Consider the following 13239-nt stretch of genomic DNA (forward strand, 5'->3'; position numbering starts at 1 on the left):
TTTGTGATTTTTGTTTCCTTTGAATATATACCTAGATGTAGAATTGCTGGATCATATGGTAGTTCTATTTTTAATTTTTTGAGGAACCTCCATACTGTCTTCAGTAGTGGCTGTGCTAATTTACATTCTTGCCAACAGTGCACAGAGGTTCCCTTTTCTCTGCATCCTTGCCAGCACTTGTTATCTCTTGTCTTTCCGGTGACAGCCATTCTAACAAGTATGAAGTGATATCTCATTGTGGTTTCGATTTTCATTTTCCCGATGATTAGTGATGTTGAGCCTCTTTTCGTGTACCTGTTGGCTTTTTTTTTTTTTTTTAAGAGAGAGAGAGCAACCACATATGTGCTCATGAGTAGGGTTGAAGGACAGAAGAAGAGAGAGAGAGAGAATCTTAAGCAGGCTCCACACCCAATGCAGAGCCCAACACAGGGCTTGATCTCATGATCCTGAGATCATGACCTGACCCAAAATCAAGAGTCAGACAAAGTAATCAACTGAGCCACGTAGGTGCCTTCCTGTTGGCCATTTCTGTGTCTTCTTTGGAAAAATATCTAATTAGATTCTGTGTCCAGTTTGATGGATTGTTTTGTTTTGCTCTTGAGTTGTATCATATATATATGATATTAACCCCTTATCAAATATATAATTTGCAAATATTTTCTCTCATTCTTTTCATTTTGGTAATGGTTTCCTTTGCTGTGCTTTCTAGTTTGATGTAGTCCCACTTGTTTATTTTTGCTTTTGTTGCCTTAGCTTTTATGTTAAATCTAACAAATCATTGCTATGACCAACGTCAAGGAGCTTATTACCCGTGATATTTTCTTCCAGGAGTTTTCTGGTTTCAGGTCTTATGCTCATTCTGTCTGTAATCTATTTTGAGTTGATTTTGGCATATGGTCTAAGATAGGGATTTAGCTTTGTTTGCTTGCAAATGAATATCCGTTTTTACAAAACCATTTGTTGAAGAAACTGTCATTTTCCCATTGAATATTCTTGGCTCCTTTGTCATATATTAGTTGATCATACATGCATGGGTTTATTTCTGGGATTCTCATTATGATACATAAGTCTATGTGTCTGTTTTTATGCCAGTATTCTATTGTTTTGATTACTATAGCTTTGTAATATAAATTATAAAATGTAATTACTGTAGCTTTGATGTAGTAGTGTGATGCCTACTGTTTTGTTCTTTTTTCTCAAGATTGCTCTGACTATTCCAGGTCTTTTGTGGTTCCATACAAATTTTGGTATTGTTTTTCTATTTCTATGAAAAATGTCTTTGGAATTTTGATAGGGATTGCATTGAATCTGAAGATTGCTTGGGTAGTATGGACATTTTTACAGTATTAATTCTTGTAGTCCATAAGCATAGAGTATCTTGCCATTTATTTGTGTCTTCTTGAGTTTCTTTTATCTATATCTTGTAGTATTCAATGTACATATCTTTCACCTCTTTGGTTAAATTTATTCCTAGACATTTTATTCCTTTTGATGCTATGGAAAATGGGATTGTTTTCTTCATTTCTCTTTCTGATAGTATGTGGTTAGTGTCTAGAAACAACTAATGTTTTATCCTCAAATTTTCCTGAATTCCTTTATTCTATTTTTGGTGGAATCTTTAGGACTTTCCATACATAATTAATGTCATTTGCAAATAAAGAAAGTTTTACTTTTTTCTTTCCAAATTATATGCCATTTCTTTCTTTTTCTTGGCTAATTGTTCTAGCTAGGACTTTAGTTCTTTATTGAAAACAGTGGCAAGAATGGGCATCCTTCCTTGTCTTGTTCGTGATCATAGAGGAAAACCTTTTAGCTTTCACCACTGAGACTGATCTTAGCTGTGCGCTTGTCATATATGACCCTTATTATGTTGGTACATTTCCTCCATACCGATATTGTTGAGAATTTTTATCATGAATTCTTTTAAATGCTTTTGCTGTATCAACTGAGATGACCGTAAATTTTTATCATTCATTTTATTAATGTAGTATACCACATTGATTGATTTGTGCATGTAGAACCATCCTTGTATCCCTGGAATAAATTTTACTTAATCATGGTGTACGATCCTTTTAATGTATTGTTGAATTTGATTTGCTGGTGTTTTATTCAAGTTTTTTGCATCTGTGTTCATCAGGGATATTGGCCTGTAGTTTTCCTTTCTCATGATGTCTTTGTCTGGTTTTGGTATGAGAGTAATGCTGGCCTAATAAAATGAGCCTGGAAGTCTTCCCTCCTATTATATTTTTGGCAAGAATTTGAGAGAGATTGGCATTAATTCTTTAAATGATTAGCAAAATGCACCAGTGAAGTCATCTTCTTCTGGACTTATCTTTGTGGGGAGGTTTTCGATTACTGATTCGAGATCCTTACTAGTCATTGGTCTGTTCAGATTTTCTATTTCTTCATGATTCAGTCTTAGTAGGTTGTATTTATAAGAATTTACCCACTTCTAGCTTGTGCAATTTGTTGGTATATAATTGTTCATAGTAGTCTGTTACGATTCTTTGTATTTCTGTGGTAGCAGTTGTCCTGTTTCCTCTTTCATTTCTAATTTTATTTATTTGAGTCCTCTCTCTTTTTTTCTTGGTAAGTCTAGCTGAAGTTTTGTCTATTTTGTTTACTTTTTGAAGAAGAAAAACAGCTCTTAGTTTCATTGATCTTTTCTATTGTCTGTTTAGTCCCTGTTTCATTTATTTGCACTCTGATCTTTGTTATTTTCTTCTTTCTACTAACTTTGTGCTCAGTTTGTTCTTCTTTTTTAGTTTCTTGTGGTCTAAAGTTAGGTTGTTTATTTGAGCTTTTTTTTATGTCTTAATATATGCGTTTATTACTATGAACTTTCCTCCTAGAACTGCTTTTGCTGCATCCCATAAGTTTTGGTATGTCATATTTCCAATTTTATTTGTCTCCAATACTTTTTTGATTTCTCTTTTGATTTCTTTTTGACTCATTCATTATTCAGAAGCATGTTGTTTAATTTCCACATAGTTGTGAATTTTTCAGTTTTTGTCTTATAATTGATTTCTAGGTTGCTACTGTTGTGGTTGGAAAAGATGGTTAATAGGATTTCAAACTTGTTAAATTTATTAAGACTTGTCTTTTGGTCCCAACATTTGATCTTTCCTGGAGAATGTTGCATGTACACTTGAGAAGAATATGCATTCTGCTCTTGTTGGGTAGAATGTGCTGCAGATGTCTGTTAAGTTCTTCTGGTTTAACGTGTAATTTAAGTCCAATGATTCGTTATTGATTTTTCTGTGTGAATAATCTATCCACTGTTGAAAGTGGGGGTATCGAAGTCCCCTACTTCTATTTCTATTACTGTCGATTTCCGTCTTCGGTTTTCTTAATATTCGTATTATTTATTTGGGTGTTCCGCCGTTGGATGGATAAATATTTACAAATATTATATCCTCTTGCTTGATTGACCTCTTTATCATTATATAATGATTTTCTTTGCCTCTTATTTCAGCCTTTGTCTAAAGTCTATTTTGTCTGATAGAAGTATAACTAACCTTGCTTTCTTTTGGTTTCCATTTGTATGGAATATTTTTTTCATCCCTTCCCTTTCAGTATGTATGTCCTTAAAGCTGTAGTCTCTTGCAGTTTGCATATATTTGGGTCTTGTTTTTTACTCATTCAGCCTCTCCAAGACTTTTGATTGGAGAATTTAGTTTATTTACATTAAAGTAATAATTGGTAGGTATGGACTTACTTTTGCCATTTTGTTAATTTTTTTCTGGCTGTTTTATAATTTCTTTGTTCCTTCCTGTCTTGCCCTCCTGCTTTGGGCTATGATGATTTTCTCTAATGGTATGCTTATGTTCTTTCTTTTTATCTTCTATGTATCTATTATAGGTTTTTGCTTTGTGCATACCACGAGGCTTATATAAAACATCTTATAGTTAGTAATAATCTATGGTAAACTAAGACAAATTAGTTTTGAATGCATACTGAAGTTCTGTATTTTTACTTTCCCCTCCATTTTTTATGCTGTTGATGTCACAATTTACATTTTTCATCTTGTTTATCCATTAACCAGTTATCGTATAGTTATTTTTACTACTCTTTGTCTTTTAACCTTCATAGTAGTTTTATAAATGACTTACTTACCCATTACCATTACATTAGAGTATTCTGAATTTAACTATATATAACTGTATATTTACCTTTACTAGTGAAGTTATACTTTCATATGTTTTTGTGTTACTAATTAGCACTCTTTTATTTCATATCAAAGAAGTCCCTTTAACATTTCTTATAAGGCTGGGCCATCTTGGTGATGATGAACGCCTTTAGCTTTTGCTTGTCTGGAAAACTCTTTATCTCTTCTTCAGTTCTGAAAGAGAGCTTGCCAGGTTGAATATTCCTGGTTGGCAGTTTTTGTCTTTCGGCACTTTGACTATATCATGCCACTCTCTCCTGGCCTGCAAAGTTTCTGCTGAAAAATCTGCTGATAGTGTTATGATGGTTCCTTTGTACTTAACAAGTTGTTTTTCTATTGCTGTTATAAGATCCTCTCTTTGCCTTTAACTTTTGAGAATTTAATTATAGTTTGTCTTAGTGTGGGTCTTTTGGGATTCCTTTGGAATGCTTTGTGCTTCCAGGATTTGATATACCCCTCCCACCATGTTAGGGATGTTTTCAACCATTTTATCTTTGAGTAAGTTTTCTGCTCCTTTCTTACTTCTCTTCTCCTTTTGGGAGCCTGTAATGTAAATGTTGGTCAGCTTGGTAATGTCTCATAAGTCCTTTTAGCTAACTTCACTCTTTTTCCTTTTTGCTCCTCTGATTGAATTCCACTGCCCTGTCTTCAAGTCTGTTGAGCCTTGTTTCACTTGATCTAATCTTCTGTGGAATCCCTCTATTGAAATTTTTAGTACAGTATTGCATTCTTCAGCTCTCTGATTTGTGTTTATTACTTTTTTTATATTTCCTTTCTCTTTGTTCACACATTGTTATTCTGACTTTGGTAAACATCTTTATGACCATTATTTAAAACTCTCTATCAGGTAAATCATTTATCTTCATTTCATTAAGGTCATTTACTGAGGTTTATTTTCTTTTTGTTTTTGTTTTATTGTTGTTGTTTGGAACATATTCCTGTGTTTCTTCATTTGCTTTGTCTCTGTGTGTTGGTTTCTGCACATTATTTAAAACAGCTACCTCTCCCAGTCCTGACAATGTGATCTGGTATAGGAGATGAATCTTTTTGATCAATCCAGTCTGAACTCTAAACTCTGTGATTGTCTACACTGCTTTCTTTGTTCTTAGTGGTTCCCAGTATTTGGGAATATGCCAAAAGCTGTCAGGGTCCCAAAGGGGGAAGATCTTAGCACCTAGATGCAGCCTGTTTGGGGAAGCCAGACCTTCAGGTAACAGCTTCTGAGTATGCAAGTAGATCTCTTTCAGGGAAAGATTGGAATATTAAAACACTGGTTAATTATACTATGCTCTTAAAACTTTGTTCTCCTAGTAACAGTGTATCTACTGAATATATGAGTAAAGAAATGAATAAATGAGTAAAAGCCATCTGCCTCAGTCAGTATTAAATTAAAAAATGAATTAAAAAATGAGTGAAATATAACCTGTTCTTAAGAAGGTCGCAATCTAATTTGGCCAGAATCTGATACATACTCTCATTAAATTTTAAGTGCTGAGGGAGTACAGAGGGGGAATTATTTCTTGACTAAAGGAATTAAGATAATGATGGAAGATATGGAATTTGTTTTGGATTTTTTTTAAAAAAATAGGATTTTGATAGGGAAAAGGGGGGGAAAGGTATCCAAGGATAGAACAATTTGGTGTGAGCATTAGTTTATCCTCTGTGCTTTCATTGTAATGAACTATCACTGACAGTCTGTTTAAGCTGAAGGTTTTGCCAACATCACTTCCTATGAGACATCATCCCTCTTCCTCACAACTGCTTTCTTCGTTTATGTCAGCAGGTTTGCCCTTGCTAGGTTTGTCTGGCTGTGTATGTAGAGTCTCTCAAATGGCAGCAGTGTCAATATTCTCGGTCTCCTATTTCTTCTATAACTCCATTTATGTTTTATTTGTTATCACTTTTCGTTTCTTGCTATACTATCGTCCTTGTTGATCAGGTCTATCTTTTGATATTCATTTTTGTAAAATGTCACATGGAAGACGAGAAAACACAAAAGCATGATTTGCTGTCTCCGCATTAACAGAATAACAGTAATGCAGTTGTTCAAATACCAGCAGCATTTAAAGTGATGTGATTGGTCAAATAATCATGATACACATCTGCTATTTATGTAGTGATTTGTGGTTTGAAGAACTACAGGAAAATTTGTGCTTTATGAAACAGTTCACAGTTAATATACTGCAGTACCTGAATTTTGAGTCATGATGGGGGACTGGTGTTATGTAACTAACCCATGGAAACGGAAACCCATGCATACTGGAACCATGCAAAGCAAGCAATACCTATATTTCTAAATATTTGGAGGAATAATATAATAAGCCATCCCATGCTCATAGATTGGAAGACTTAATATTATTAATTTTTCCATACTACCCAAAGTGATCTAAACATTCAATATGATCTCTACCAAAATTCCAATGGCCTTTTTTACAGAAATAGGGAAAACAACTGAAAAAAATTCATGTGGAATCACAAAAGTCTTGAAGTAAACAGGTCAGTCTTGAGAAAGAACAAAGCTGGAGGCATCACACTTCTTGATTTCAAAATTGCAAAGCTACAGTAATCAAAACAATATGGCACTGGCATAAAGACAGATATACAGACCAGTAGAATAGAATAAAGTTCACAAATGAACCCATGCATTTATGGGTAACTAATCTCTGACAAGAGTTCCAAGAATACACAATGGGGAAGGGGTAGTCTCTACAACAAATGGTATGGAGAAATTGTATATCCACATGCAGAAGAATGAAATTGAATCATTATCTTACATTATACACAAAAATCACTTCATAATTGGATAAAATCTTAAATGTAAGACCTGAAACTATGTAAAACTCCTAAAAGAAAATTTAAGGAAAAGCTCGATGACATTGATCTTGGCAATGATTTCCTGGCCATAACACCAAAGCCCAGGTAACAAAAACAAAAAACAAGCTGGACTACATCAAGTTAAAAAGTTTCTGTGCAGAACAGAAAACAACATAGTGAGAAGACAACCCAAAAAAGAGAAGACAAACAAAAAATGTTTGCAAATCATTTATCTGATAAGGGGTGAATCTCCAAAATACGTAACGAATTCCTGAAACTCAGTAATAAAAAAAGCCCACGGTGCCTGGTTAGCACAGTCAGTTAGACATTGGACTCGGTTTCGGCTCAGGTCATGATCTCGCAGCTGTGGAATCAAGCCCTGAATCAGGCCCTGTGCTCAGTGTGGAATCTGCTTCAGATTCTTTCTTCCTCTGCGTCTGCCCCTCCCCACCTGTGCACACTCTCTCTTTCAAATAAATAAATAAAATCTTTTTTAAAATAGTGAAAAAACCCTAATAACCTGATTTTAAAATGGGCAATGGACTCAAATAGACATTCTCCAAAGAATATATACAAATGGCCAATAGGTATATGAAAAAAGGCTTAGTATCACTAGTTACCAGGGAAATGAAAATCAAAACCACAGTGAGATGTCATCTCATACTTGTCAGGATGGCTATTTCCGAAGCAACAAAAGGCAAGAGCTGGTGAGGATGTGGAGAATTATAATGAATTTTTGTACCTTATTAGTGGGAATGCTAAATGGTGCAGCTAGAAAACAGTATGGAAATTCCTCAGAAAACTAAAAATAGAACTACCATATGATCTAGTAATACCATTTCTGAGTATTTACTCCAGATAATTGAAATCAGGATCTTGAAGAGATGTTGGGACTCCTATGTTCACTGCAGCACTATCCACAATAAGTGAATTGTGGCAACTACCTAAATGTTCATTGACAAATGAATGGATAAAGAATTTGTGATATATATATATATATATACACCATATACTGTTGGTATGTACATTTGATATGCTATTCACCTTTGAGAAGAAGGCAATTCTGCAATACATGACAATATGGATGAACCTTGAAAACATTCTCTTCAGTGAAATACGCCAGTCACAGAGAAATCCTTCATGAGTCCATTTATATGAGGTATCTAAAATAGTCACATTTATAGAATTAGAGAGTGGAATGGAGATTGTTGGAGGTAAGGGGAGGTGGAGGGAAAGAGGAGTAACTAATCAATGGGCATATAGTCTCAGTTAAGTAAGATAAGTAAGCTCTAGAGAGCTGCTGTGCAACCTTGTGCCTATAGTCAACAGTAGGGTATTGTAGACTTAAAATTTGTTTAGAGGGTAAAAAGCGGGTTAGGTGTTCTAACAATAATTTTTTTTTTTTTAAGTGAGATAAAGGGGCACCTGGGTGGCTCAGTCAGTAAAGTGTCTGACTCTTGATCTTAGCTCTGCTCTTGATCTCAAGGCTGTGACTTGAAGCCCCATGTTGGGATTCTACTTAAAAAAAATTAAAAATTATAAAAATTTTAAATTAAAATAAAAGTAGGGAATGAGTCAGATGACACATTAAAATTTGAATCACAGGTGATAAAATTATAAGTTAATATTGATTGTGTTCGTATTCCATTCTTAGATAGATACCCAACAGAAAGGCATGCATATGCCCACCAAAAAATTTATGTCTAAGATTATTCACAGCAACACTATCTGTAATAGCAGAAAACCTGTCAGTAGCCCAAACGACCATGAATCCGAGAAAAAACAGAGTTGTGATTTACTTAGGAATACTATACAACAATGAAAATAAATGAATTTTTGCTACATACAGCAATATGGATTCAGTTTACAAGAGAAGTTGAACTGAAACAAACCTAACACAAAAACTACCTGTGGCATGTCACCAGTTTATGAAAAACTCAAAGACAGGTGAAACTATCCTATAATAATATTAGAAGCACGATACTAGTTACACTTACATCTTATAAGAGTCCTAAAGAAGTGTTTCTGGGGGTCATGTTCTATTTTTTGATATTGATGCTGATTACTCGAGAGTGTTTATTTTGTGAAAATTCTTTAGATTGTACAGTTGTATTTTTTGTACTTTTCTGTAAATGTGTTATGCTGCAATTGAAAATTTATTAAGATTATGCTGCAATTGAAAGTTTATCATATATATGTGTGTGTATACACACATACACACACACACATATATACACATATATAGAAAGAGAGAGAGAGAGGCAGACAGAGACAGAGAGACAGAGATTGTGCTATGGGAATGCCTCTCATGTTTTCCTTAAATTTACCTAAGCCTGAAAAACTGGTATACTTGCTTGAATGATTTCAGTAAAAAAACATGCAAACAAAATCTAGGTGTTAGTAAAAAGTTAAATTTAAATATTACTTCAGAGTATCATTGTTTATCTTGCATGGACTGCTATGAAATTAACTTGAATTTCTACATGAGTTATTTCAATGTTATTACATGCTATTAAGCCAACATAGTAGTGACAAAAGAACCATCATTCAACCAACATGGTTTTTTAAAGTAGAGGGAAAAAAAACCAGATTATTTTCTTATGTACTTTATTTCTCCATCCTTGATTACAATTGTTTTTATACATTTCTTTGTCTACAGTCACATTGTTTTTGGAGTTTTGGAAACAACGACAGGCCAGAATGGAGTATGAGTGGGACCTGGTGGACTTTGAAGAGGAGCAGCAGCAGCTTCAGCTGAGACCGGAATTTGAAGCGATGTGTAAACACAGGAAGATGAATGCAGTGACTAAGGTAGGTCAGGGAACCCATGGCCAACGTATCTCGATGGACACACCTCTGTGGTTGCCGCACAAGTAATAGCGTATATTTTAATTTGCCTTCAAAATATTCGCCAACATATAAATCTTATTAACTTCTTTCCTTGTTTCTCATATGTATTTCAAATACTACAAAAAAAGTAGATAGAAAAGTACAATGAACCCCAGGATGGACACACCACCCAGCTTCAGTGAATACTAATTCATGGACAGTCTAGTTTCATTCACACTTGCTCCTCCCTGCCATGAGATGATTTTGAAGCAAATACAAGACATCATGTCATGAAATAACATACTTTTGTAATAAATGAAGTAAAAGGAAAATGGAAAATAATGTGTATGCTGTGGACTTAGTATATAAATATATATACACATGGAAATGATACTAAGTTAATATACCAAATTAAAGTTGTATTGTATTAAGATAGTGAGCTTATGAGTGATTGTTTTATTAGACCAGATTTTATTCACCTAGTCCCTTTTAATTTATTATAATGGGAAGATCATTGCGCTAGTGTCTAGACAGCAAAGTCCAGATCTGGGGATCCTTCACTGACAAATATCACCTATATGTTGTTGACTGAGTAATTTGACTTCTTGGTACCTTTTTTTTTTTTTTTTTTAATGTGAAAAATGCAAGGTACTTTGCCTTCAAAGACTGGAGTCTTGGCCACATATTCTTAGCATCCCTACCTTTCCATCATCCATAATCACTGTGTGGCCTGAAGCTGTAAAGGGAGAATAGAGTATGTCTCTAACAATCTCTTCAGCAGAATTTCCCACTCTGTTCGGGCCACTATTCTTGTGGTATAAGACTCAAGATTATTTGCGCAGTGTAGGCATTCATGCACTCACTAAGCATCTATCAACTTTACTGAGACATTACAAAAATTGCAGTAAATGAGCAAAGGGGGAAAATCACCTCAGAAAATATATTAACAACTTGGGTGGCTGTAGGACATTAGGAAAATAATTAAAAGAGGCATTGTCATGATCATGACATAAAGTGTATCTATTCATATTTCATGGTATAAAAAGGAAATTAAAAGCAGGCCTAAACTTATTGCCGTAAAAACAAGAAGTACTGAATGTTTGTGTTTGAAACCAGCTGAAAACAGTAGGGATCGATTCACTGTGAATCATCTGCTTGAATGGTTTTGAAATCAGGGTTTTTGCCATACTCACAGTGCTTCTTTAGTGGTTCAGGATGACCAGAGCCCTCCCTTTGAGTCTGTGTCGGTAATTCATCCGTGTGTGTGGACGCACACACACGTGCACAAGCAAGCATGCGTACACAAGCACATACATATTGGACACACACATGCGCACATGCACACACATTCAGTAGAGCTCTTGGACAGCTACTCTGCCTGTCGAGTTCTTTTTTTTTTAATCGTAGTATTTTTTTTTATTATATTATGTTCGTCACCATATAGTACATCCCTGGTTTTTGATGTAAACTTCAATGATTCATTAGTTGCGTATAACACCCAGTGCACCATGCAATACGTGCCCTCCTTACTACCCATCACCGATCTATCCCATTCCCCCACCCCCCTCCCCTCTGAAGCCCTCAGTTTGTTTCCCAGAGTCCATAGTCTCTCATGCTTCATTCCCCCTTCTGATTACCCCCCCTTTCTTTATCCCTTTCTTCCCCCACCAATCTTCCTAGTTCTTATGTTCCATATATGAGAGAAACCATATGATAATTGTCTTTCTCTGCTTGACTTATTTCACTTAGCATTATCTCCTCCAGTGCTGTCCATGTTGCAGCAAATGTTGAGAAATCGTTCTTTTTGATAGCTGAATAATATTCCATCGTATATATGGACCACAGCTTCTTAATCCAGTCATCTGTTGAAGGGCATCTCGGTTCCTTCCACGATTTAGCTATTGTGGACAGAGCTGCTATGAACATTGGGGTGCATATGGCCCTTCTCTTCACTACATCTGTATCTTTGGGGTAAACACCCAGTAGTGCAATGGCTGGATCATAGGGTAGCTCAATTTTTAACTTTTTAAGGGACCTCCACACTGTTTTCCAGAGTGGCTGTACCAACTTGCATCTGCCTGTCGAGTTCTGTTTGCATTCAGTCTTCCCTAAAAATCCTCATGGTGTAAAAATCCTCCCTAAAAATCCTATCCTTTAGATGGGATTACATGATTTAGATTTCTGCTGACAGATCTTTTTTACTATGTGGCAATATAGTAAATATAGCTTTTTTTTTGGATAAGATCTCACTGCCTCTTGATATAGCTAAGAGTTTCAGCTGATATAATGAATATCTTCCCTATATGACTTAGAAAAACATCAAGGTAGAGAAGTCCGGTCCCCTGAACTGTATGGAAGAACACAATCCCGTAAATATAAAGATGGTGCCCTATTTAATATCATGCGTAGCAATTATCAAGCAATGCAGTTCGATTCAATTCAATTAGAATAAAACTGTAGTATTATTAAAGCACGTACTCTTATGCAGCAGCCCTCAGGTTTTGACTTTGTTTCCTCTGTACTAAGCCCTGAATACCACTCTAATTTAACCCTGAGGCTATGTGTATCCATTATGTCTCATATCATGTGTGAAATATCTCACCTAAGAGCCCCGAAGGTCTCTCCTTGAAGGGAAGGCACCATTGCTAGAGTGTAGCTGCCCGTGAGCCCTAGTGCACTCAGGGAGGTTTCTACCGTAACTGGGGTTTTGTGGTTTTGACTATTGCTTAGCACCCCAACTTTGAGGGTAGATTTTGAATTTTGCTGTGATTTCTTCAAATTGCAGGAGATGGAACCTTACATGCCTCTCTGGAGTCGTCTTCCATGGTACTTTTTATCGGGAGCTACGGTGACGTTATGGGTGAGCATTCTCGGAAAACTGCTCTCATCTCTTGATGTGCAATCATATCAGGATTAGCTCAGGAGTTTCATCTGCCATGTGTCCCTCCCCAGTCTTTTTATTTTGAATAGAGCTCCTATATAAAATCACGTGTGATTCACATGAAAGTGACATAATTGAACCTTGGAGAAAGTGCTGGGGGAAAGAGACTGGTGCCTCATCTTAGAGCCTGCCCCTCCCCCCTCTCCCAGCAACCAGAACAGTGTAACAGACAATTCGTTTGCAGACTATTTGGTTTTTTCTTTCCTTAAAAAAAAATCATTAATTTATCTTTATCTCCACTTAAAATATTTTTACAAAATGCAAAAAAAAAAAAAAGAGGCATATACTCTTAAAATTTATTTTCTCACTGAAATAGAAGAAAGTACTACTTCTACTTGAAGAATTTAATTAGCATGTCTCATGGTGAGGGAGTCAGGTTTTTTCCATACCTTTTAACTAATAGATTCCTCCATCACCACGATTTATTTCCTGCTCTCCAACTTTCCAAATGTGTGTCCTCTCATAGTTGGCCTTAAATTTTAAGGAA

At 35.4% G+C, this 13239-nt stretch overlaps 1 protein-coding gene across 1 annotated transcript in view; it reads left to right on the forward strand.

Moving 5' to 3' along the window:
* Window positions 1–13239, forward strand: part of ANO5 (anoctamin 5) — a 67394-nt gene that overhangs the window by 33342 nt on the left and 20813 nt on the right. Inside the window, exons 11-12 of the mRNA XM_008686947.2 lie at window positions 9642–9793; window positions 12597–12671. Of these exons, the coding sequence (XP_008685169.2) occupies window positions 9642–9793; window positions 12597–12671 (227 nt within the window). The remainder of the gene's footprint in view (window positions 1–9641; window positions 9794–12596; window positions 12672–13239) is intronic.

The sequence above is a fragment of the Ursus maritimus genome, unplaced genomic scaffold (assembly GCF_017311325.1).
Source record: "Ursus maritimus isolate PB19 unplaced genomic scaffold, ASM1731132v1 scaffold_23, whole genome shotgun sequence".
NCBI lineage: Eukaryota > Metazoa > Chordata > Mammalia > Carnivora > Ursidae > Ursus > Ursus maritimus.